The 24278-nt window shown below is 39.8% G+C and overlaps 2 protein-coding genes across 5 annotated transcripts in view; one reads left to right on the top strand and one right to left on the bottom strand.

Annotated features, from left to right (window-relative positions):
* The first annotated feature begins 549 nt into the window (after positions 1 to 549).
* MLANA (melan-A) lies at positions 550 to 6856 on the top strand. Its single transcript, XM_032212771.1, has 4 exons — positions 550 to 644; positions 2373 to 2469; positions 3989 to 4093; positions 6632 to 6856. The coding sequence occupies exons 1-4, from the start codon at positions 571 to 573 to the stop codon at positions 6698 to 6700; spliced, it is 345 nt and encodes a 114-aa protein (XP_032068662.1). The 5' UTR covers positions 550 to 570; the 3' UTR covers positions 6701 to 6856.
* A 7359-nt stretch (positions 6857 to 14215) lies between these two features.
* Positions 14216 to 24278, bottom strand: part of KIAA2026 (KIAA2026 ortholog) — a 59101-nt gene continuing 49038 nt past the window's right edge. For 2 of the 4 annotated variants that reach the window (XM_032213550.1, XM_032213552.1), the window contains 4 exons: positions 24148 to 24237; positions 20037 to 20152; positions 19742 to 19920; positions 14216 to 18628 (listed from right to left, as the gene is read on the bottom strand). In XM_032213550.1, the coding sequence (XP_032069441.1) occupies positions 15018 to 18628; positions 19742 to 19920; positions 20037 to 20152; positions 24148 to 24237 (3996 nt within the window). In that variant the 3' untranslated portion in view covers positions 14216 to 15017. The remainder of the gene's footprint in view (positions 18629 to 19741; positions 19921 to 20036; positions 20153 to 24147; positions 24238 to 24278) is intronic. The other 2 variants (XM_032213553.1, XM_032213551.1) reach the window with 2 other exon arrangements.

The following is a 24278-nucleotide window of genomic DNA, read 5'->3' as shown; positions in this document are numbered from 1 at the left end:
ATTTTTGGCCTTCCGAAACCCTGTCCTCTTTGCAAAAATGGCCGTTCATAGCCTTTAGGAGGCTTCCAGAGTACTCCTGGGGACTGGGGAGGGAAAAAAATGAATGAAAAATGGCCCGTTTTTGCTCGTTTTTGTCCCCTCAGCCCCAGGAGCACCCTATAAGCCTCCTAAAGGCTATACATGCATTTTTTTGACAAAAACAGGCCCGTTTTTATGAAAAATGGCCCATTTTTGAGAGGTCTGCAGAGTGCAAAAACTTTTTTTAATTTGCCTCTTCAAAATCTTGGTGCGTCTTATACTCCAGTGCGTCTTATACTCCTAAAATACGTTAGTACTTCAAAACAGAAACATCTAAAGAGACTTTTAGATTTCCTCAGAAGTTTGGGGATGAGAACATAGCATAATGATGCTTGTGCTATAGTATAGTTACAACAAAACACCTTTCATGCTGCTGAAAAGTAAGACTTTATTTTTGCATTTCATTTCAAAAATCTTATGGGAATATATTGTACAGACCAGGCATTGCTCTATTTGTTTTGTTTTTTTTAGGTGAGACCTGAACAAAGCAAGATGCCTAGGGGACAGCATTACCTAGATGGCAACTATGTTAAGGGGAAGGGATATACTTCTCTTTCTGCAGAAGAGTAAGAATTTTGGGTCAATTAAAAAAGAATTCAATGTGAAATATATACTTTTCATTTGGGGAAAGGGCAATAGATATGAGTGTTTTTCTTCTTTGTCCTATATTGACTCCCTGGTACTACATATGGTTCACTTATGGAATTGTAGAGGCATGTAACAATCCACTTTGCTATCCACTTTGTTGTGGAATTGAAAATATATAGCAAAATTTATGCTAGATTGTACTATGAATTAACTATGGGTAAACCATTTACCCAGCATTTCAGTGCCAAGAAATGCAAGTTTTATCCATGTTTGTTCAGGATTACAGGCTGTTTTATAGTGGTTAGTTCTAGAGAGTAATGAAGATGAGCCTGAAAGAAATATGGGAGCTCTGTTATCAAAGCAATGAAGGGAAAAACACATTTTAAGTCCACAACAGCATTAGTAAGTGACTGAGATAGCACTTCCCTAATTCACAAAAGTATAAGAAAGGAGAGGAGATGCAGCAAAAAAATCAGATTTGCAAGATTCTCAATAAAAGCAGTTTCATCCTTCTTGATTTCTTGGTTTGGGCTACCAAGACACTGGCAGACTTTTACTGATTTTTTTAAATAATTGCTAAATAATTTTATTTCATAAGATAAATTGGTATGTATGCCATTTATATACCATCTCATTGGCAAATTACAGCATATACAACAAAAATACAATAACTGAATATAAGATATTACAATAGATTATATAATACAGTACAATAAACTAACATGATAGTCTGACCAAGGCCAGAATCTCCTGGACACAGGCAGAGTTTCCCTCCACACCTTTTCATACACCTTTTCACACCTTTCTGTAGAGTTATAGAGACAGATTAATAGAGATATTACATCTAGACGAATTTCAGTCGGTGGTTGCCTCAGCATCCAGTCTCTACCTTTGAAGGACAGAACATGGAATTAACACCAGAGGTGGTATTCAGCAGGGTCTGACCAGTTCTGGAGAACAGGTAGTAGAAACTTTCAGTAATTCGGAAAACCAGTAAATACCACCGCTGACTGGCCCCGCTCTCATCTAGTCTCTGCCCCCTGAGTCCCAGGGAGGAAATGGGGATTTTGCGGTAACCTTCCCCTGGAGTGGGGAGGGAATGGAGATTTTACAGTATCCTTCCCCTGCCATGCCCACCAAGCGACAGAACCGATAGTAAAAAAATTGAATCCCACCACTGATTAACACCCCACCTAACTCTAGTCAAGTTGATACATTGGAACATGAAATAACATGAATAAATCTATGACAAATGGTGATTTGTAATTAAGATTACATTTGTAACCCTTAACCACAATTTAACCCATGGTTGGTATTTGAATGTTGCACTAGTCCTAACTACATAATGTCTCAGCATGTTATATAAACACTGACATGAATTTCACATTGGTAGAGAGTCTCCATGTACTGAACCAATTGGAGTAATCAAAAGTCCATCTTTATTCCTTTGTTCATAATTGATCATGAGTTTCTAGCATACAGTTTTTCATAGATAAAGGAAATTTCTCTGAAATCATTTAAATATTAATACATTACTTATAAAACTATGCATTTATTAATAACAACTGTTATGTTATGTCCATTTAAATAATAAAGCTATCTTTTGTAAAGTTTGAAGTCACCTTTTCTCTGCATGTACCTTCAAAATGTAGAATAGTCATTCCAGATCCTTAGCAGTAATTAGATCAATTTGTCTATTTCAACAGGGCTACAGGTATTGGAATTCTAATAGTTGTACTTGCAGTTTTACTGATTCTTGGATGTTGGTGTTGTAAAAGGCACAGTGGTTATACAAGGCTTTTGGTAAGAATAAACTGCCTTCTTATTGCTTTATTCATTAGACCCACCTCTTTGAACATTGTTTAATTTTTACAAAATATGCTAAACTCAAGTCTGCATAGAACTCATACTATATAATTCAGGTGTTGTTCCTTTTTCCCTTGTACATATAAATATTCTGTAATGAATCATTGCCAAAGGAAATGCACTCTTGTCTGGAGCTGTTTAAGAATCCTTTTGTAATTACATTCAGACAACATGCTTAACCGGGTCAGCCACAATCTTGTTCACTGACCCAGTTAAGCACAATCGTGTTCAAAGTTTTGTTATTTACTTTTATCAATTTAAGTGGCTCTGTTGTTACATCGTCAAATCCCCAAAACTTTAACCTTAAACTGTTTACTATTGACCTCAACTCATTCCTAAGAGGTCTGTAAGAGGCGTTGCATAAACGCAATATCGTGCCTACCATCCCTGTCCTACTGTCCCCATTTATTTGTACCCATTTCATTCATAATGTTTATTCTTATACCTATTATCTTGTAAACGATTGACAAATCGACTAAATAAATAAATAAATAAAATAAATAAGTGGCTGTCCATCTCACCAATGTAACTCTGGGCAGCCAACAGGAATTAAAACACATGGAAATGCAGTGTGTGTGTGTGTGTGTGTGTGTGTGTGTGTGTGTGTGTGTGTGTAAAAAAGCTTAACTAATCAAAGGGATTCCCCAATGCATCCTTCACCAATAGTGTGAACCTGACTCTCCCAGTCTCTTGCATGGAAAATAACCAGGTCTTCAAGGCTTTCTGAAAGAGGAACAGTGCTGGGGTCAGCCAAATCTCAAGGCAGTATGATACTCTAGAGTGCAGATCCAACTATTATTTGGGCCCATTATATGACAATCCCAAAAAAATAGATCTGGAGCCTGCTCCTCTGGTCAACCTGATGTAATTGACAGGAATTGTGTGAATAATGCAGTCTCTCATATGTGCCGGACCCATGCCATGTAGAAATTTGTGAGTACAGTAATAAGTACTTTGTACAGTAATAAGTACAGTAGTTTGAATTATACTTGGAAGCAAATTGGAAGCCAGTGCCTGGGATGGTACAACAAATTAGATTCAAATTTGATTTAATTAAGACTATGTTGAAATAATGTTTACAATATATTTAATAAATTCTTGTTGCTGTAATATGAAATATTATGGTTTGCTGGCAAATTCGGATGGCTCTCTGAGAGCTGCATCCAAATTTTAAAGAGACCTGAACATGGGCCTTCAGGTTGGGAACATTTGATCCACACTATGGGCACAAATTCAGCTATGAATTAAGTTACTCAATAGCTATTGGAAAGTTAATCATTTTGCATTAACATAATCCGAATGTATTATCTCTTCTTGCTAAAAAGTCTTTCTAATGCTGCAGTGTTTTCCTCCTTGCATTTCAAGATCCCTTTCATATCTCCTTTTCTTTCATTTGCTTAATTTATACCCTTTCTGTTATGCTGAACTCTTTCTAATATTGATCTTTATGCCAAAGAGTAAGAATTTTGGATTGGCCTCTCTGACCACCTCAGAAGGCAGAAGCTCCCTCAGTGATGCCAAATTGCCCTTGCGGGAATACACCAGCAGCTATACTCATGTGGTAAGATGATTGCTTATCATTACCTTTGATAAATGCTTCAGGAGAGTACAATTTAAACAGTCAGTTTAAAAAGAGTTGGGAGAGATACGTGTCCTAAAATAATTGAGAATGGGCTGGATATAGATTGGATAAAATAATACTAAAATTAAAAATGAAGTTAAAAATCCTGTCTGTGTTCATTGCTCCTAGCAGGCAATACATATTATATAACTGTGTTTCCTTTCCTTATTTTCCTTTGGATCCCCAAATAAGTACTAGGGCTTAATTTTGGGAGTGTGTTATTTTTTTCAATGTACAGGAGGCCCACTTTTTCTGCTTACTCCCCATATCCTACTTACCTCAGGGCCCCCCCAGCCAGGCCATTCACGCCCCAACACATGCCTCACCTTGGGGCTGCGGCCACAGCACACCCTCAGCGTCCTGCTCCATTGCGGCCATGAGCAAGTAGGACCACATGGGCTCCTGCTGCACAGTGCTGCCAGTGCTGCTGCCATGAGGCAGGTGTTGGGGCATGGATGATCTGGTTGTGGGGGCCCTGAGGTAAATCAGTGCGAGGCATGGGGGTAGGCCCACCCTCCCAACTTGCCTTGTGGCCATGGCACTGCGGGTAACCAGATGGAATGGGTGGGAAGCCGGCTGCACAGGCTCTTAAGTAGGGCTTATTTGGGGGGTAGGATTTATATTAGGTGCACACATAAAACATGTTAGGGCTTATTTTCAGGATATGGCTTATTTTCAGGGAAACGAGTATGCAGAAAGCTTGTGCAAAATTGACATCCAGCCCCTTCAGGCTTACATTTTACTTATAAACATATTTCCATTTTTATTGAATATATTCAGCATTGTCGATTATCCAATGGTGATCAGAATATTACACTTATTTACCTGTTAGTAAACTACTTACAAATTTGCACTGCAGCGTAATTTCATCTGACTCTGATGAACTATGGAGCAGTTATTTTCCCTCATGTTGTTACTGTGCCTTTGGCTTAGGGAAAAATAGTCCTGGAGAGCCAAACACTGCTCTGTACATACCGATGTTCTCTTTTGCCTTTTTGGGATTTGACAGTAAGAATGAATGTTTGGGGAAGCAGATCCACCAGGGTTGTCTTTTTAGAATATTCACACATGGTAATCTTCTACATTCACAGTGGTTTGAGGACAAGGGAAAGAGAAAGGCAGGGTAGGAAAAAGAAATAGATTTATCTAAGTAGCCAAAAATTAAAAATGAGTTAAATGACACATCCTTGTATTGTCAGTCAAAATATATAAACAATATACTGTACATTTTAATTGACAATACAAGGATGTCTGACTTAACTACTTTTTAGTTTTGCCTACTTAGCCAAATCATTTAATTTACAAGAAATTGTATTAAAACTTTGAATTATAATTCAACTATGCTGTTCTAATTCATGCTGTTACTAAATTCATTTTTGAAATTCCTTTTCTTAAGCTGCCACCTTGAGGTCAGTGACAAGATAGTCTGGGCACCTGAAATATTCCAGTGATTTCTGGCCTCTGTCCTTCTTGATGTCAATTATATCCAATTACTTTATTATTTTCTCTAGTTTATCCAGTTTGTCCAATGGAAAAATTAGTAGACTAGGTGCTCCAAAAGATATAGATAGATTTGGACAGGTCTCTATGATTGTATCATAGTGGCATTCTGTTGCTTGGTAACTGGTTTATGTTTCTTTTACACAACCAGAGGTCTACTATACAAGGTCGATGAAAAGGAAAAGTCATTGCCCAAGAATGGACTGTTAGTTATATCGATGATAAATATGAATGGTTTAATGAGGGACTTGTGGCAACTAGTGACTTCTACTATTGGTCTATTCTGTAGAACAGCAGCCCCCAACCTTTTTGGCTTGGTGGCCTAGTGGAGAAGTGAGGGGGGATGGTTCTGTGTGAGCGAATATTCATGCACGGAATTCCATTTGTGCAAGGGGCCAGTGTGCGCACCTGTCACACAACTGGAGCACCCACAAGCAGCCTGATGCTTCTGCAAGTGCAGCTGCATGCAAACACACATGCACACCTGCTGCATGTGTGTGCCCAGTTGCAAACAGGCCACAGCAATGTTCTGGGGGTTGGGGACCCCTGATGTAAAAGATTATTCCTGGGAATTTTTTTTTTAATTTAAAGGTTGAATATTGAGCTTTGAAATCTTTCACTTAAACACTTGGTTATATCTTAGATAAACAGAGAAGCATAATTTGGAAACCAACCAACAGTACATACATACACACAGACACACACACACACACCAGAAACACACATTTCCAGCTACCATCCAGTACACAAACTATTTCTTACAATGAATGCTTACAACAATCGATGAATACATGCAATAATATATTACTTGCATAACTCCTTAACATATTGACTACTAAAAAGTAGCACAGTTGTGCTTCTGGAAATTGATAATGGTGGAGGATTGTTCTTCGGAAATATTTTCATATTAGCACTGGGAATTTTGAAATTTTACTTTTCTTTGCATATTATTAACTTACTCAACTTTCATTGATGCAGGTGCCAGATGCTCCACCAGCTTATGATAAGAGCTCCAGCAGCCTGTTGCCACCACCATATGCACCATAAACAGGAAGAATTACTTAAGTGCTTGCTTACTTCAAGTAATTTCTAGGAGCATCTGGGAGGGAAAACGCAAGCTAATATGAATATTTTCAGAAATACTTGCTTAAGAAAATGTAACTGTCCTCTTTTGCATGAAATGCTTAAGATGTTGAAGCTATAGCCTATGTATCTTCATTTTATATATCTTCATTCAATATAAGATTAACCTTAACAGGCTATTTCATTTTTATATATATAATAAATATTACAAAAAACTAAAAACCTGTCTTCTTTGAATCCTTGACAATACTAACAAAAAGGGAATCTCAAAGGTGCTTTTTCAAGAGGCAACTGGACTTCTTTGTTTTTCTTTGAAGATGTTTTGCTTCTCATCCAAGAAGCTTCTTAGATGAGAAGAAAATGTCTTCAAAGAAAAACAAGGAAGTCCAGTTGCCTTTTGAAAAAGCACCTTTGGAGAATCATGACCTGGATGATTGAGAATCTCCATAACAAAAAGGGAATTTAGTTAACCTTGATTTAAAAAATTCATCAGGATTGTGGAGATCACCTGGGAAATCCAGAGCTATGAGCTAAACTGGGAAATAGAAATTTCCTTGGAGAAAACAGTGAAAAACACTTCTACATTATGCCAAGAAAACTGCAAGAAGTTAAATTTGAGGCAATTTATTTTTTAGATATTAAAGGATGCAATATAACTTTTCCCGTATTTAAACTTTGTCATCTGATAGCGTCTATGTATATTCAACTCAATAGCTTCTAATTTTGCAAGTTGTCTAAAGAAAAATAAGATCTGAAATTATGGTCTATCTTCAGTTCTATCCAATCTGGTATAAAATGTGCACACACTCACTTTCAGGATATGGTTGTAGTCTTTTAGGGTGCAAAAACTTTTAACAATCCTTACATTTTGTTCTCAGAATATGTCTTCCTGTTTACCTTTTTCCTTTGGTAGTCCTTGACTTACGACCATAATTGAGCCCAACATTTCTGTTGTTAAGTAAGACATTTGTTAACTGAATTTTGCCCCATTTTGCAATGTTTCTTGCAAAACATTAAGTGAATCCCTGCCAGTTGATAAGTTAGTACCCTGGTTGTTAAGTGAATCTGGCTTCCCCAGATTCACTTCGTGGGGATTGCTTGGGTGAATGGATGTGTATGTCTGTGAGGACTGAGACTGGAACCTGGTGCCTCCTTCACTGAGTGCTGTTGCAGAAGTGCTAGGGAGCCCAGGCCCAACCCCAGTCCTAGAATGCTTGAATCAAATGGCCTGCTGGACAGAGCGGCTGCTACCGGGGGGGGGGGGAGTGGGGACTACGGGCACGGGGATGGGCCGGAACATTACAGTCATTACGGGGAGGGGCAGGTATGGCGGGGACTTCAGGGCTAGCCATTACCGGGGAAGGAGGGTTCGCTACGTCACAGCGATCCCTCCTTCCGGCCCTGTTAGTTCCACTCCAAGGCCAGATGGCGAGAGTAGTCAGGGCCCTGGTCTCAGGCTGTTGTTGCTAAATGCCAGGTCTGTGGTTCACAAGGCTCCCCTCGTCTGGGACCTAATATTAGACGAGGGGGGCAGACCTGGCATGTATTACTGAAACCTGGCTGGGCCCGGAGGGAGGAGTCCCCCTCACTGAAATGTGCCCAGAAGGATTTCAGGTGCTTCATCAGCCGCGACCTCAGAAAAGGGGTGGGGGAGTGGCTATCATCATCCGAGGGTCTTTAGTTCCTCGTAGGAGTCCAGATCCGGAGCTTGTCGGGTGTGAGTCCTTGCTGGTGAAGTTGGACCTTGCGGGGCAAGTGGGCTTGTTGTTAATGTACCTTCCTCCCAACAGCGTTGCAACAGCCCTCCCCTCACTCCTCGAGTCAGTAGCCGAGCTGGCGGGTGAGTTCCCCAGGCTTACGGTTCTGGGGGATTTTAACCTGCCTTCGCTCGGTGATCACTCTGATGGGGCGCAGGAGTTCATAGCTTCCATGATGGCCTTGGACTTGACCCAAGTAATTCGGGGTCCGACTCACTCAGCGGGTCACACATTTGACCTCATATTCCTCTCGGAGCAGAGGAGACGTGATCTAGATTTGAGGGGTATTAAGATCTTGCCCTTGTCATGGTCTGATCACTTCCTACTGAGGCTTGACTTTCGGAAATCAATCCCCCACTGTAGGGAGGAGGAACCGATTAGGTGGTTCCGCCCCAGACGCCTGATGGACCCTATGGGATTTCAGACGGCGCTTGGAGAAATACCTGACACTCTCGTCCGCAGCCCGGTAGAGGCCTTGGTCGCTGCTTGGAACACAGCGGCGGCAGGGGCTCTAAACCGGATTGCGCCTTTACGGCCTCTCCGAGGTAGCGGATCCAGGAGGGCTCCTTGGTTTACCGAGGAACTCCGGGAGATGAAGCGCCAAAAGAGACGTCTAGAGCGCCGCTGGAGGGCCAGTAACTCTGAGTCAGACCGAGCACTGATGAGAGCCTATGTCAGAGCCTATCTTGTGGCAATACGGGCGATGAAATGTGCGCATTTTGCCGCTCTTATTGCATCCTCTGAATCGCGCCCAGTCGCCTTCTTTAGAATAACCCGCTCCCTCTTGAAAGGGAGGGATGCGGACGACCCTTTACAAGGTAGAGCTGAGGAATTTGTTCAGTTTCTAGCGGATAAAGTCGCTCGGATTCGGACAGACCTGGACTCCAATTGCTCAGTGCCAACCGAGGTACTAGGGGAAGGTATTGAGCGGAGTTTATGGACTGAGTTTCAACTTGCCGCTCCTGAGGAAGTGGACAAGGCCATGGGAGCGGTGAGCGCCTCCACTTGTATACTGGACCTGTGCCCCTCCTGGCTGGTCGCGAACAGCAGGGAAGTGACATGTGGCTGGATCCTGACGATAGTTAACACCTCTCTCCGGGAGGGATCCTTCCCGCTCCTCCTGAAGGATGCGGTGGTGAGACCCCTCCTGAAGAAACCGTCTTTGGATCCAGCCATTTTGAGTAACTATCGTCCAGTCTCCAACCTCCCCTTTGTAGGGAAGGTTGTCGAGAAAGTGGTGGCCTTTCAACTCCGACGGTTCTTGGATGAAACCGATTATCTGGATTCCTTTCAGTCTGGATTCAGGCCTGGCTACAGCATGGAAACTGTTTTGGTCGCACTGATAGATGATCTCTGGAGAGCCAGGGATAGGGGCCACGCCTCTATCCTAGTGCTCCTTGACCTCTCAGTGGCTTTCGATACCATCGACCATGGTATCCTTCTGCGGCGGCTGCGGGAGGTGGGAGTGGGAGGCACCGTTCTTCGGTGGTTCTCCTCCTACCTCTCGGACAGGTCGCAGTCAGTGTTGGTCGGAGGGCAGAGATCGATCCCTAGGCCCCTCGAGTATGGGGTGCCGCAGGGTTCGGTCCTGTCCCCCCTCATATTTAACATCTACATGAAGCCGCTGGGTGAGATCATACGTCGGCACGGGATTAAATACCATCAATACGCGGACGATACACAGTTGTATCTGTCTGCCCCGTGCCAACTCAGTGAAGTGGTTGAAGTGATGTGCTAGTGCGTGGAGGCTGTTAGGGTCTGGATGGGAGCGAACAAGCTTGCACTCAATCCCAACAAGACCGAGTGGCTATTGATGCTCCCTCCCAAAGATGGTCCACTATTCCATCTCTCAGCCTGGGGGGTGAAATTATACGCCCCTCAGAGAGGGCTCTCAATTTGGGAGTCCTCCTGGATCTGCAGCTGACTTTAGAACACCATTTGTCGGCTGTGACCAGGGGGACCTTTGCCCAGGTTCTCCTGGTGCACCAATTGCGGCCCTATCTGGACCGGGAGGCCCTTCGGATAGTCACTCACGCCCTTGTGACCTCAAGATTGGACTACTGTAACACGCTCTACATGGGGCTGCCCTTGAAGAGTATTCAGAGACTTCAGCTTGTCCAGAATGCAGCCGCATGAGCGACACCTATCCTCCACGAGCTGCACTGGCTGCCCATTGGTCTTCGGACGCGCTTCAAGGTGCTAGTTGTTACTTTTAAAGCCCTACATAGTATCGGACCTGGGTACTTGAGAGACCGCCTCCTGCCAATTACCTCCCACAGACCGATTAAATCCCACAGACTAGGTCTCCTCCGAATTCCATCTGCCGGCCAGTGTTGGCTGGCAACTCCTCAGGGGAGGGCCTTCTTTGTGGTTGCTCTGGCCCTCTGGAATGATCTCCCCATTGAGATCTGGACCCTCACCATCCTTACGGCTTTCCGCAAAGCCATTAAGACCTGGCTGTTCCGGCAGGCCTGGGGCTGCTAAATCTCTCACTTGATGGTATGACTGTTGTGTTTTTAAAATGTGTTCGTCTTTTTATTTTTTTATTTTGTATCGCCTCCCCTCTTCGATTGTTAGCCACCCTGAGTCTCTCGGGGATAGGGCGGCTTATAAATTGAATTAATAATAATAATAATAATAATAATAATAATAATAATAATTGACTTTGCTTGTCAGAAGGTCGCAAAAGGGGATCATATGACCTTGGGACATAGCAATGGTCATAAATATGAACCAGTTGCCAAGCATATGAATTTTGATCACAGGATCATGGGTAGGCTGCAACGGTCATAACTATGAAAAATGATCATGTCACTTGTCAGTGATGTTGTAACTTTGAAGGGTCACTAAATTAACTGTTGTAAGTCGAGGACTACCTGTAATGAGAGAAAGAATAGCTAGAACAGCTTTGGAATGGGAATTAATTAATTAACTATCAATTTTTAAAACTCTATTCAGAATAATTCACAACAAAATATTGATATATTCCCAAAATAAAATGGAAAACAAACAATTCAAATATTAATATGAAAAAAATAGCACAATTCATCAGGTTTGCATTTTATTTGTCGAAAAGACTTTGGAAAAGCTGCTAAAAATATGCTCTTCATTTTCTTCAGGTTTTGTTGCAGTAGGATTTGTTAAAAGTCTGCTATTATCATTTTGTTTGTCTTTCAGCAATTAGATTCCCGCTAACTCACACCGTTATGTGTGAGTGATAGGTGAGGGTACTGGTAGGAATACTCTGGGACTGGGACACTATGGGTTAGATCACAACATTCAGTTTCCCTTGGTCTCCATATTTGTCACCATTTTAACATTGATGAACTTTTGTGTGAGGATGGCATTTTCTTGTTTTGTATTCCATGGTGTTTTGCACTGGTGTCGCATTGTTGTTGCAAGTCATGTACACCATTTAGGAGCTTTTAAAAAATAAAAATTAAAAAATAGCTTTATTAAATAAATATGCATTTAACTTTGTATCTAAATCTGGCAATCTTAATTCAAATTTAGATACTTAAGCTGCACTCTGTTATATATTTAGGGGTAATTGAAGTGCTTGATGAATGCCTGTTTGATGAATGATCTAACTGGTTATATTATAGATTCATAAACTTTTCATTATTTTAAAATTACCATACAGGATTTGAATCTGGAACATAAAACTCTCTCCCCATTATGTCCTTTTAAGCAATCTAAATTGGGTCACTTTCAGCAAAAGAGCAACAAGTTACAATGTCCTCTACAGCTAGCAAAAACCTGAGGCAACAAATCTGGAAAATTGCATTAAGAAAGAAAGGATTAGTAGTTATTTCCTGGGCACAAGTTTTTTTTAAAGAAAAAGACACCACAGATTTGTCTCATCTGACTTCTAGTTATTTATAAAGCAATTTTAAAGAAACAGGAGGTTCAAGTCGCAAAGAACGTTGTATCAATTCAAAATTTATATTAAGTAACCACATTTGCCATTCATGCCAAAGAAGAATAATCTCTTCTTAATCTTTTTAGTGATATAATCAAAGGATTATAATATAAATATTGTTTCCTTTTTTGGGAGCAGGGCATTACTATTTAATTTTTAGAAAGACAGCCTGGGGCATAAGAGGCTATCTCTTTAATACACTAGGATTATGAGGAAGATAACTGAAGTACCCCAGGAAACAGGTGGGGAAAACTGGAAGGTGCTATTCCAAATCAGAAGGTAAACCAGGGTGATGCTTCATAAGGCTTCTGGAAATAAGGTTTGAGTCTTGTATACTCTTCTACTTTATGGCAGGGGTGTCAAACTCGATTTCATTGAACGCTGCATCAGGGTTGTGTTTGACCTTGGGGGCTGGGATGGCCATGGCCAGTGTGGGTGTGGTGAGTTTGACGTTACTCGTGTTGGGGGTGTCTGTGGTGGCCTGAGCACTCTGCCTGCGAAATGAGCTCCCAAGCTCCATTTTCAATTGTGACAGCTTCTTGCCGCCACTGAAAATGGTGCTCGGGGGGAGTTGCATGGATCTGGCCCCTGGGCCTTGAGTTTGACACCCCTGCCTTATGGAATCAGCCAAGTCTACTATATATAAAACTGCATATGAATCTGAGATATTATATTCTAAGGTTCACTCCATGTCCTCTCTGGTGGGAAAATCTAAATCTCAGATCCTTGCTTGTAAAAAGTACACTTTTAAGATTTTTATATATTGCTAGCTATGGCATTATGGGAATATATTAATATGTAATCCTAAAAGCAGCATTAAATAATCTTAATGAGAAGAATGTTTGACAGTTATGTACTAGGATAGATCTGTGTTAACCACAGTGCTTCTATTCCTGATCCAAGAGGAAATCCTAATTTTGAAATCTGGAAGTAAATTTCAGATTAAGAGTGCTTTATGGCCATCATCCACCGTTATTTAGCCATGAGCAGATCGTGATTCTATCCAAGAGGTACAGCTGCAAACCACCAATGTGAAGCTTGCTTTCAAAAAATACAACCCATAGACAAATCATTGGCTTCTCTCTGATTTGTTCCAGATATAAATACTTAGTGTGTTACATTTGCAATGATGTAATAGAAAACAAAGAAAAGGAGGTGATTTCAAGTGGCAAGAGCTATTGGTTGTATTTGAAGATAAAGTGGCTGGTGGCTACTGCATTGCTAATACTTGTTTTATGAGAACTACAACTAAACATACATCCAAAAAGGGGGAGAGGGATAGGGAAAAACTTGATGCAAACTGTGCCCTTTAAATACTTGTTTGTGAAATCCTAATGAAAGTATGAATAGTGGAACTTATGGTGAGGAACAAATAATTGAGTAATATTTTCAATTTCAGGATTTCTTCAAAGTCAACTCACTTCATTGTCTACCTCACAATTATTGCATTATTGTACATCATAGTGTATTAGCTGATTAGGTTTCATTGTGATTTTAATCAAGACAAACAGAAATGGTTATCTTTTAATAACCCATTGAAATTGTGAGCAAATGTTCATGTTCTATGGCTAGTATAACACTTTAGGAGGTCTATAAATGATATACAGAAGAGCTGTAAAAGTTAAAGAAAAAGAATCATAATTGTGAGCCATTTACTTAAGGGGAAATGCCATGTTATATTGGACCATGTCTAAATATGTGTGCTTATTATGTAATATTGGGAAACCTCCATTGATTTCTTAATGCAAGTACATCTTACTGACAAATATCCTTTCTCCACAGAGTATTATGAAGCAGAAATACAGCAACTTTGTTTATTACATACAGATCCTTCTGCATTATTGCTAAACAGTACACTTATCCAAAATTACTAAAATACTTAAAAAACTATACATTATGTAAACAAAACATAAATAAGACAGAATAGTTCTTTTTACACATGGTTTAGTCCATACTGTTAAGGAATTGGGATTATGTACAATTTTACACCATAGATTGCATTTTTACAACACATCAATATAGAACATGGGGACATTTGAAAACAAAATAGAAAATTTCTAAATTATGAGAAAGAACAGATCCTAGTAAATGTGCTAACCAAGAACCAAACATTGCTTTCTATATCTCTGAACAGTTTTTCTCCCACTTTAATAAAAGCCTTTAAAAGCTTTGTTATTAAAGATATCTCAAGAAGTACCTTCTCACCATTTTTTTAAAAAGGAAAACCGAAATGATGCTCAATCAAACATGAATTTTAAAAAAACCAATGATGGCTTTGTGCACACAAATCCTTGAGATATGACAGGTGTTTTAACATGTTAACAGGTAACATTTGTTGTTAACGGCAAACTGTGTAGCTGCTATCTACTGTCATCTTGGATCCCTTCCACTCATGAATTCTCAATGATACGCAAAAATATTTTTTTGCTTCATTGCTTCGTCTGCTCAAAACATGCCATTACATGCCTTGGGTTCATGGACATAAGTCAGATGTTTCAAACAGTGTACTTTAAAAAAACAATTATAAATTAATTTTATACATATACACACACACGCACACATACAAATGCCCCAATATTTCAACGGCTCATTTACGTGAAATTCAAGACGTAGCTGTGTCTGGGACACCTATGTTGGAGTTCAGAAAACTGGGGAAGACAACAGCAGAATTCTTAGTTGTAGAAATAAGGTCAGCAGAGAAGGATGAAGACAGAGATGAAGTTTCTGAAGTTGGAGTCTTTATAGCATTCAAAATGGCTCCTTCAGGGCTGACCATCAGTTTTTTAATAGATGTATCTAGGTGTAATACAGACTTATTGTTTTGTAGCTGTGAGGTACTAGTGTGAGTTGCAGGAGCTAAAGTTGTCTTAGTTTGAGTAGAAGATGAGGTGGCCGCTACCAAAGATGTAGACAGTGTTGTTGCAAAAGATGGAGTGCCTGACTTTGAAGTATTGGCAATTATTTGTGGAGTAGCATGAACAATAGGCACAGGATTTGCAATCCCAAGAGAGTTCACAATTTTGGTAGAGCTTTTTAAAGGCAGTTTTGATGGCTGCCAGCTTAAGGAATTACCCATCATTTGTGTAGTCTTCTGGGGAGTGGGAGCAGCAAACGATACACCTTGAAATCCATGGCCATTACTAACAGTTAAGAGAGGTCCAATTTTTGGATTTGCAGAAATAAGTAGAACATGACTGCCAGCTCCAAGGCCCTGAGATGGAACAACAAAACGAGTACCACTGATCATTATTTGAGTTCCAGGTGCCAAAGGTGTACAGGTGTTAATTATTATTTTCTGTTGGATATGGGATTCATTTAATTGGCTGCCTACATTATTAACTATTGATGGTGAGGATGGAACAGTTTGAATTGTAGAGGTACCAGGAGCACAGGAGAAAGCTGAAACTGGCTTTACATTAAGTGGCACTGGTGGGCAAGGCAGAGGAACTAAATTAGAAAAATTAATCACTTTACTTGCATTTGCGGATGCTTTTTGAAGTTTCGGAGTACTTCCATTTGTTGGCACTCCAGCTGAAATTCCCGTGGGCTGAAACTGAGCTAGTGTGGATTGTTGACTTTTTGAATGGGACACACATTGTGAAGTAGATGGAATTGCTGGCAATTGAGGAACTGTATGCAACATTTTAGGGACACCATTCACTGGTCCAGGCAAGGAAACTGTTACTGGCAACTGAAAAGCAGATGATAAACTTGAATGAGTAACTGTTGGTTGAGCAGTAGAAATCAGTACAGATGAAGCTAGGTGCCCTGTTTTCACAGTCGATATAGCCATAGTACTTCCAACATTAGAGGAGGACAGCCGTGTAGTTAAAACTGGTATTATTTTTGCTGGGGGTTCCATTCCACCTGCCAAAATAGTAGGCCGTGTTCCAATAGTAGCTCCACACAGTGTTACAGAAGTAGGATCTAAACATGGGCTGCTGGTTACTGTAGTGGTATTTACTGCTTTTGTTGCAATGCTTTGACATGCCAAACTCGAACATACAGGAACTAAACTACTATTGGTTGATAATGGGAAAATTACATTATGATTATTTTTATCTTCCAAATCTTTTGGTGCTGTAGGCTGCATAATGTTAACTGTTGAAACATTCTGAGCATTGCCTGTGCTATTTATAAAGGCCTGACCAATATTAAGACCTATTTTTACATCTTTTACTTGAGAAACAGTTGGCGATGTATTGACTTTTAATGATGATCCCACAGTAGATGGAAGGAGGACAAGCTGAGGTTTCTCTGTGCTTTTAACATATGTCTTACCAATGGAAGGAGGGAAAGTCTGTTTAAGTGGTTCTGTTGTTACATTTGCATTTGACTGAATACTGGCAAGTGGAGTATTAATGAAAACCAGCTTCTGCGCACTAACACCAGTGGATGTTGGAGTAGGAATTAAGTTGACTCCTGTAGCTCCACACACAGGAAGAAGTGAAGGATTTGTGACTAACATAAGTTTTTGAACTTGGGCACTACCCAGACCTCTGCTGGTAATGGAAGTGACTTCAGGTTGTGCAACAGAATATTTTGCATTATTTATGTTGACTTGTTGATTAATAAAAGAACCCTGGGTAGTACAACACGTGGAACTCTGCCCAACATTTTCTGTAGATAAGCCCACTGCATTACCAGAACTGTTTGGTGGAGTTGTCATGACAATGTTTGATGACATGGAAGGTAAGAATGGAGAGGAGGATCCATGTAGAGTTTTTGACACTCCTTGATTCACCACACCACTATTATGAGACTGCCCAAATGTGACTGTGGTGTTTTTCCCCTTTTTTGGAGTTGCACAAGAGGAAATAGTTGGGATAGAAGTTGTTACTGGAGACATTTGGGCAAGCGTTGGGAAGCTAGGTATCGCTTTTGTCACAGCGGAAACAGTAGAAGTTGATAACTGTGTGGATTTGGGCATTAAAAATGCTTGAAGTTGGGGTGCATATGTAAAAACAGAACTTGGAGAGAAGTTACTACCAGAAATTGGTTCTGAATTTGTTTGCACTTTTACGATTCCTGTGTTCCCGCCACGTGTCCTGACAAGGATAGACTGTGAATCTCTTATGCAGATTGTTTTCAGCTCTTGTTTTGTTTCACTAATATCAGCAGTATTTTGTGGAGAGGAACTGGTGTAAGAGGTCACACTCTGTGATACTGTTGTTAAAGTCTGAACTGCTGAAGAAACAATAGGTAAAGCAACAGGGGAGGAGGCAGCTGAAACAACAGTCTTGGTAATTTTTACAGTCTCGCTTTGGTTCATTTTCACTGATGCTAATGTGTTACTAGTGGAAGTGACAGAGGGCAGCAGCGAAATTCTATTCACTGAATCAGGCCCTTGTGGCAATTGTATAATATTTTTTTTAATAGTTGTGTTAGGCAGAAGGGTAGTAGCAGCATTTATTGAAGAAGCTGGAATAGGGGGGACTAAAGTAGTGTTGGTGTCGGTTGACTGTGGAAGAGAAATGCAGTGTTGTTCAATTGTATTTTGCTGTAGGGGTTGGTTTTCTTTTGCTCCACTTTTACTTTCTCTGTGCTGGATAAGAAAATTTTTAGGCAAAATAAGGACTTGCTGCATGATTTTCTCTCCTGTGGTTTTTTCTCCTGATTTACCATCAACTACAGGCTGCATCTGAATCTTCACTGCATTATTGTGCAAGTCTACTGGCATGCAATGGCCAGCTGGCATTTTGTACAACACTTGCAAAGAACTCTTTGAACTGGTCTGGCAGGTCAATTCTGGTTTAATTGGAGAAGAACTGACAGTTGATATAATCAGTTTTTCAGAAGTAAAAGTGCTTCTACCTACCGTTGATGGCAACTGACTTGTTAAGGCCACTTTGTTCCCAATATTCTTAGCCAGCAAGGCTTGGATAGGTTTGGTCCCTTTTATTAAATGTGGTACATATGCTGTAGAGTCTGTCATGTCCAATGATTCTGAAGCTGAAGATTCTATCTGCCTATTCAAGCAGCTCTCAATTGACAGATCATTTTCAATGCTACAGAAGGTAGCATCATTTGTGCTTAATTTTAGCTTTTTCCTTGGTAAAAAATCATTTGTGCTGTCATCTAGGTAATAGTTTTGCTTGGATTGGCGTTTAACAGATTTAGGCACTATCTTCTGCATTTCTCTACAAGTCAAATCTCTTTTAAGTGGTCTGGGTTTTCCTGTACCAAGGTCCATTTCTGGCGAGTTCATGTCTTCTAGGAGGAAAAGAAGAATCAAGAAGGGAAGCATTTTTAGAAAAGCAAACAATAATTCTTAATTCATCAGATCACACCATTCCAATAAAACAAAAGATGTTTTGGTGGTACAATTTATGATGTGCTCAAAAACGTACCATATTTTTTGGAGTATAAGACGCACTGGAGTATAAAATGCACCAAGGTTTGGAAGAGGCAAATTTTTTTAAAAAAGTTTTTGCACTCTGCAAAAACTTTTTTGCGAAAACAGGCCCGTTTCCTCCCCCCAAAAGGCATGAATAGCCTTTAGGGGGTTTGCAGAGTGCTCCTGGGGGTTGCCCCTCCTCCCCCAAACAAGCAAAAAAGACCTGTTTTTCATAAAAACAGGCCCGTTTTTTGTCAAAAAAATTGCATGCATAGCCTCTAGGAGGCTTATAGAGTACTCCTGGTGGCTGGGGCAAAATTGAGCAAAAAATGGTTTGTTTTTCACTCATTTCTGCCCTTCCCAGCCCCCAAGAGCTCTCTGAAAGCCTCCTGCAGGCTCTGCACGGCCATTTTGGTGAAGGGGGCGAGGTTTCAGGAGGCAAAAAATGCTGTATTCAGTTTATAAGACGCATCCAGATTTTCAGCCTCTTTTTTGAGGGAAAAAGGTATGCCTTATACTCCGAAAAATACAGTAATTATTTTAGGTCTATAAATCTTCATTTATTTTATACTCAATTTAATATTTAAGCATTTTCTGAAATTATTTAATCAACTCAACAGAGATGATATCTCATTGTTTATCCTGGGATAGAGGGGATGTGTTTAAAAATCTGAAATTGTTTCAATCAAAAGTATGAAAAAACATCTTGTCAGAGTTACCTATCAGCATCCCTCTGTTCCCCAAAGGGAAAGAAAGAAAGAATGAACTTTTTTTTACCATTGGGACCTGGGGAAACAACATAAGTTGATTTGTCAAAATTACCAGCAGACTATGCTGTAATTAATGTTCCTTGAATTTGCACAATATTCTAAAAGAAATGGTTAGTATAAAACATGTAACTACTTTGTTATCAAATTTCCTTTTGGTAAGACAGCTGAAGACTCAATCAGTACTGCACCAATGAATCGCAGGGTAACAAAAGTACTTACCCATATCCATATAATCTCTTTTAAAAAATTCTGTGTGTTCTGAAGTTTCACTGGTAAATGTACTGGAAATTTCTTTGACAATATTTATTTCACTGTCCTCATTAGTCCACTGTTCTCGAATAAATTTATCATGATCCGGTTGCCGTCTGAAGTCATCATAGTCCTTTTTTAAGCGAGACCTTTGATGGAACATTGTAGATAGTAAGATTTTTTTTTTCATATTAATATCTAAAAACAAGTAAAAGATTGGTGAATTCTTACGTTTTACATTTACCAAAAATATTAAGTTAATTACCTGTTTCTATGAAATGCCTTCATTAATTTTGGTTCCCATGGTAACAACTCATTTAGCAGTCTTATTAAAGTACAGTGGAGTTCCTTTACAGCTTGCTTTCGATGATACCATCTTCCCTGTAAATATGAAAATACTTATTACAGAGTAAGTTTTAATCAATAAAGATAAAATGTGCAACTTCAGGAAAAACAACATTATGGGTTCATCTATTTTGCAGTAATCTGTTTCTCATTAATTACTGCAGGAGATGTCTAGTGTTCCACCTAAAAATTAAAGTAGAAAAAGAATATAGAACTAAATTACTACAACATGATTCAACTTTTCTTTTTCTGTGTCTTTTAACTGTAAGATGTCACTTTATTTACAAAGCAGATTAGAATTAAAACTATATAACACAATGAATGTCTATTTCAATAAAATGCCTAAATATCATAAATCATAAATCCAGCTACTGGTACAGAATGCAAGATTGGTCTATAACAAGACCTCCTCATTCATGATTTGATGACTCAGTCTACAGACTCAGTTTTGCCCTTTCTGAAATTTGCCCAGCTGAGTTTCAAGTGTGGCATTGGCTGAGAAACTGGGGCAGGGGTGTGGCAATGGTTATCAAAATATCTCTTATAGTTTTTAGGGGGCATGCCTCATAGGTTCCAATTTGTGAGATCTTGTTCATCAAGCTGGACCTGGGAGAATGGTCACACTCTGGATTTGCTGTTCCTGTCATAGCAGTGACAATATGATCTAAAATTGGGTTTTTTTTAGTGTCCCCTTTGACATGATCAGATCACACCCCAATTTCAATTGGATTCTCTATAGGGAGATGGGACTTATTGGATTGGTCTGTCCCTGGTGACTGATGGACCCAGAGTGGTATCAGAATGAGCTGATGGTTATTTCTATTGGTCTGCTGCACAGTCCATTTTAAGTGTTGGTTTCCGCCAAAGGAACAGCTGAAGATTTGGATTGGATCACGCCTACGCAATCTCTACTCTCACAGATCCCTTTGCTCTCTATGGTTTATGGAAGAGTTGAGTGAAATGAAATGGGAGATGTCTAGTGCAGTTCTAATGCTCAATAAGGAACTTAACTGAACACAAGTTCGTACTGTCATTAATAATTAGAAGTAAGGGTGGTGAAGCATTGGTGCTTCCCTAACCTTCTTGCATTTGCAAATTGCTGCCCTGCAGTCCTGTTTTAGGTGACATAGGACCTGTTGGATAAGAGACCATAGAGAACCTCCTACAGAGGCATGTGGAGGAATTTGTGCAAGCATTTTCTGAATAAGTTGCTTGGATTCGTTCCCATTTGGATGCTAACTACATTGCAAGTCCAGAGAAGAAGCCTATGACAGAATCTTGCCCAATTAATCGGGAATGGTTTGAACCAATTGGATCTGAGAAAGTGGCCAGGACTATGAACTTGGCCCCTTGTTCCTTAGATCCATGTCCCTTCTGGTTCATTAAAACAGCTGGGGGATGTTGTATGAGTGGGTTCTGGTGATGATTAATTCTTCTTGTAGGAGAGGATTGTCCCTTTGTCTTTTAAAGAGGCTTTGATTCATTCCCTCAAGAAACCATTGTTGTATTCCACTATATTGGACAATTTTAATCCAATCTAACTTCCCTTTTTATGGAAGATGGTAGAGAAGGTGGTTGCACAGCAGGTTCACCTGATCTTAAATGAAACAAATTATTTGAATCCCTTTCAGCCAGGAGTCAGAGCCAGACATGGGATGGAAATAGCATTGGTCTAGCTCTGTGGCGAACCTATGGCACATATTTCCAAACTTCCAGTTGGCCCGTTGGGCCTGTTTTTTGCCCTCCCCAGGCTCTGGGGGCTTTCCTGAAGTCTGGGGAGGGTGAAAATGGCCTCCCTTGGCTCCGCAAGGCCAAAAACAGCTGGCCAGCACACGCATGTGCGCCAGAATTGAGGGCTGCCATATCAGCAAATATGGCTTTCCTGAAGCCTGGGGGGTGGGGCGAAAACGGCCTTCCTCGGCCCCCTGGAGACCCTCTGGAAGGCAGAAACAAATCATTTCCAAATTTCCGGACGGCCCGTTGGGCCTGTTTTTCATCCTCCCCAGGCTCCGGAGGCTTTCTTGAAGCCTGTGGAGGGTGAACACCCACCTCCCCCCGTGTGACTTTGTGACAAGTTCCCCTTCTGACTTTCTAGCTGACAAGCCCAGGGTTTTAACCACTGAGCCACTGCGCTGACCCGCTAAGAGGGAATGCTTTGATCAAAATCTCCCAGATGATTTTAATGCTACAGGGAAAACTAGAAGTGGAGCTTTTCTTGTTCCTAGTCTAGCATCATAACACTTTACCATGGTGGATTTTACAAATGAAGAAAAAGTATTTTTAAAAAATATCTCATCCCAGAATATATTTATAAGACTAGATGGAGCAGTAGTCTATATGATAGGAATCTAAATTTAGGTTAAAGAATCTGGTTCAAATATTTTAATGGCAAAAATCTTACATTTATATTGAAAAGTAAAACCCACTAAGTTCAGGGTAGCTTACGGACAGATAAATGGGCCCTACATCTAAATATATTCCTGATCAGCTCACAATTGGATTGTTATAAACATGGCCAAATGGCCATGCCCTTTTCATTTATTTTATTATTTACAAGAATACACTAAGCTGTCTGCTATTTTGTTCCTTGGACTATGAAATAAAAATGGAGGCCATTGACTTTGTCTGCTTCAACTTATCCCATGACAAACTAGAATTCTTTGGGGCAAAGTGAAGTGTTGCAATACTTTTGGCCACATCTGTATAATGTACTCTATATGGCTTGTCCTTGAAAACCATCTGGAAACTACAAGTAGTCCAGAAAGTGGCATCAGAAACAATGAAGGAAATGTCACTTATGTTCATTGCTTTCCAAGCTGTACTAGTTGGCTCCCAGGTACTATTTAAGAATCTGACTATCATTGTCATTTAACAAAGCACTTCTTGGGATACAGCCTGGCTATCTGAGGAACCTCTTATCTCTAACTGTTTCTGCCCATCCGGTATGATCAGGCAGGATGTGTTGATTGGCTTCTCTTTATCCAGTTTTAGGACTTCTGTGAACAGATTATGTTTCAGGCCATAATGTTGATAGTTAAAAAGGGTTCACAAACTTTTTAAGCATCACTGTACTTGAATTTCAGTTGTATGTTTACTTGCACAGAAGGAAATCTTACTGAAAGAAAAATGCTTACTTCTGAGTAACCTTACAAGAATTAGCTTATAGTGTTAACTCATAACCTAACACATGGCTGAGCAGAAGTCTTTTCTACTTGCTAAGTGAAACGTTTGTTAAGTGAATTTTGTCCCATTTTACAACCTTTTTTGCCATGGTTATTCAGTGAATAGCTACAGTTGTTAAGTTAGTAACATGGTTCTTAAGTAAATCTGGCTTCCCCATTGACTTTGTATGTCAGAAGATGGCAAAAAGTTATCACATGATTCTGGAACAGTGCAACCGTCATAAATATCAGTCAGTTGCCAAGCATCCAAATTTTGATCATATGACCCATGGGGGTGCTGCAACAGTCATGTGTGCAAAACAGTCATAAATCACTTTCTTCAGTGCCATTGCAACTTTGAATGGTCATTAAATGAATCATTGTAAGTTAAGCACTATCTGTAATTTCCCGTTAGTTTCATGACATAAAATCCATAATGTACTAAAGTGATACAATTATGTTTCCTATTCTAAAATCTTTCAGGAGGTAGTATTTGATCAATCTGTTAGGAGTTTGGAAGACAATATAGAAATATAAGTTGTTTTATTTGGCTAAAGTTAACATTATAAGGTGTAATAAGAGATAATGCTCAAATACTGATATCCAAATATTTTCTTTTATTTAAATTAACTGGAAACCAAAATGTGTCCTAGTTAAAATCTTGTAAACTTTTTCATGATTGAAAAAAAAAAGAGATTAGGGAGTCAAGATGTTGCACTGTCCCAGTCAATATGTTCAATGGTGGAAGACACTAGGAATTTTTGTTCAGTAACAGTTGAACAAGATCTAATTGAGAAACCATTGATTAGCTATCTAAAAGAAATGATCTCAATAGTTTTAATATGATGCATCAAGAAAAAAATCACATACCGATTTCTTTTTAATATGCTCAATATCTTTGAGTTCATTCTCAGTTTTTCTAATTAATTCCCTGAGTTCATCAAGATTAGTGCAAATAAGCTGGAATAAGAGAAAAAAGTTAAAACTGTTAAAAATCAGAG

Source organism: Thamnophis elegans, chromosome 3 (assembly GCF_009769535.1).
Source record: "Thamnophis elegans isolate rThaEle1 chromosome 3, rThaEle1.pri, whole genome shotgun sequence".
Classification (NCBI taxonomy): Eukaryota; Metazoa; Chordata; class Lepidosauria; order Squamata; family Colubridae; genus Thamnophis; species Thamnophis elegans.
This window is presented reverse-complemented; position numbering and strand designations above follow the sequence as displayed.

Coding starts and splice junctions, on each gene's coding strand:
- MLANA (XM_032212771.1), top strand. CDS start 571: ATGCCTAGGGGACAGCATTACCTAGATGGCAACTATGTTAAGGGGAAG. Junction 645..2,372: donor ACTTCTCTTTCTGCAGAAGA/GTAAGAATTTTG, acceptor CTATTTCAACAG/GGCTACAGGTATTGGAATTC. Junction 4,094..6,631: donor CCAGCAGCTATACTCATGTG/GTAAGATGATTG, acceptor TCATTGATGCAG/GTGCCAGATGCTCCACCAGC.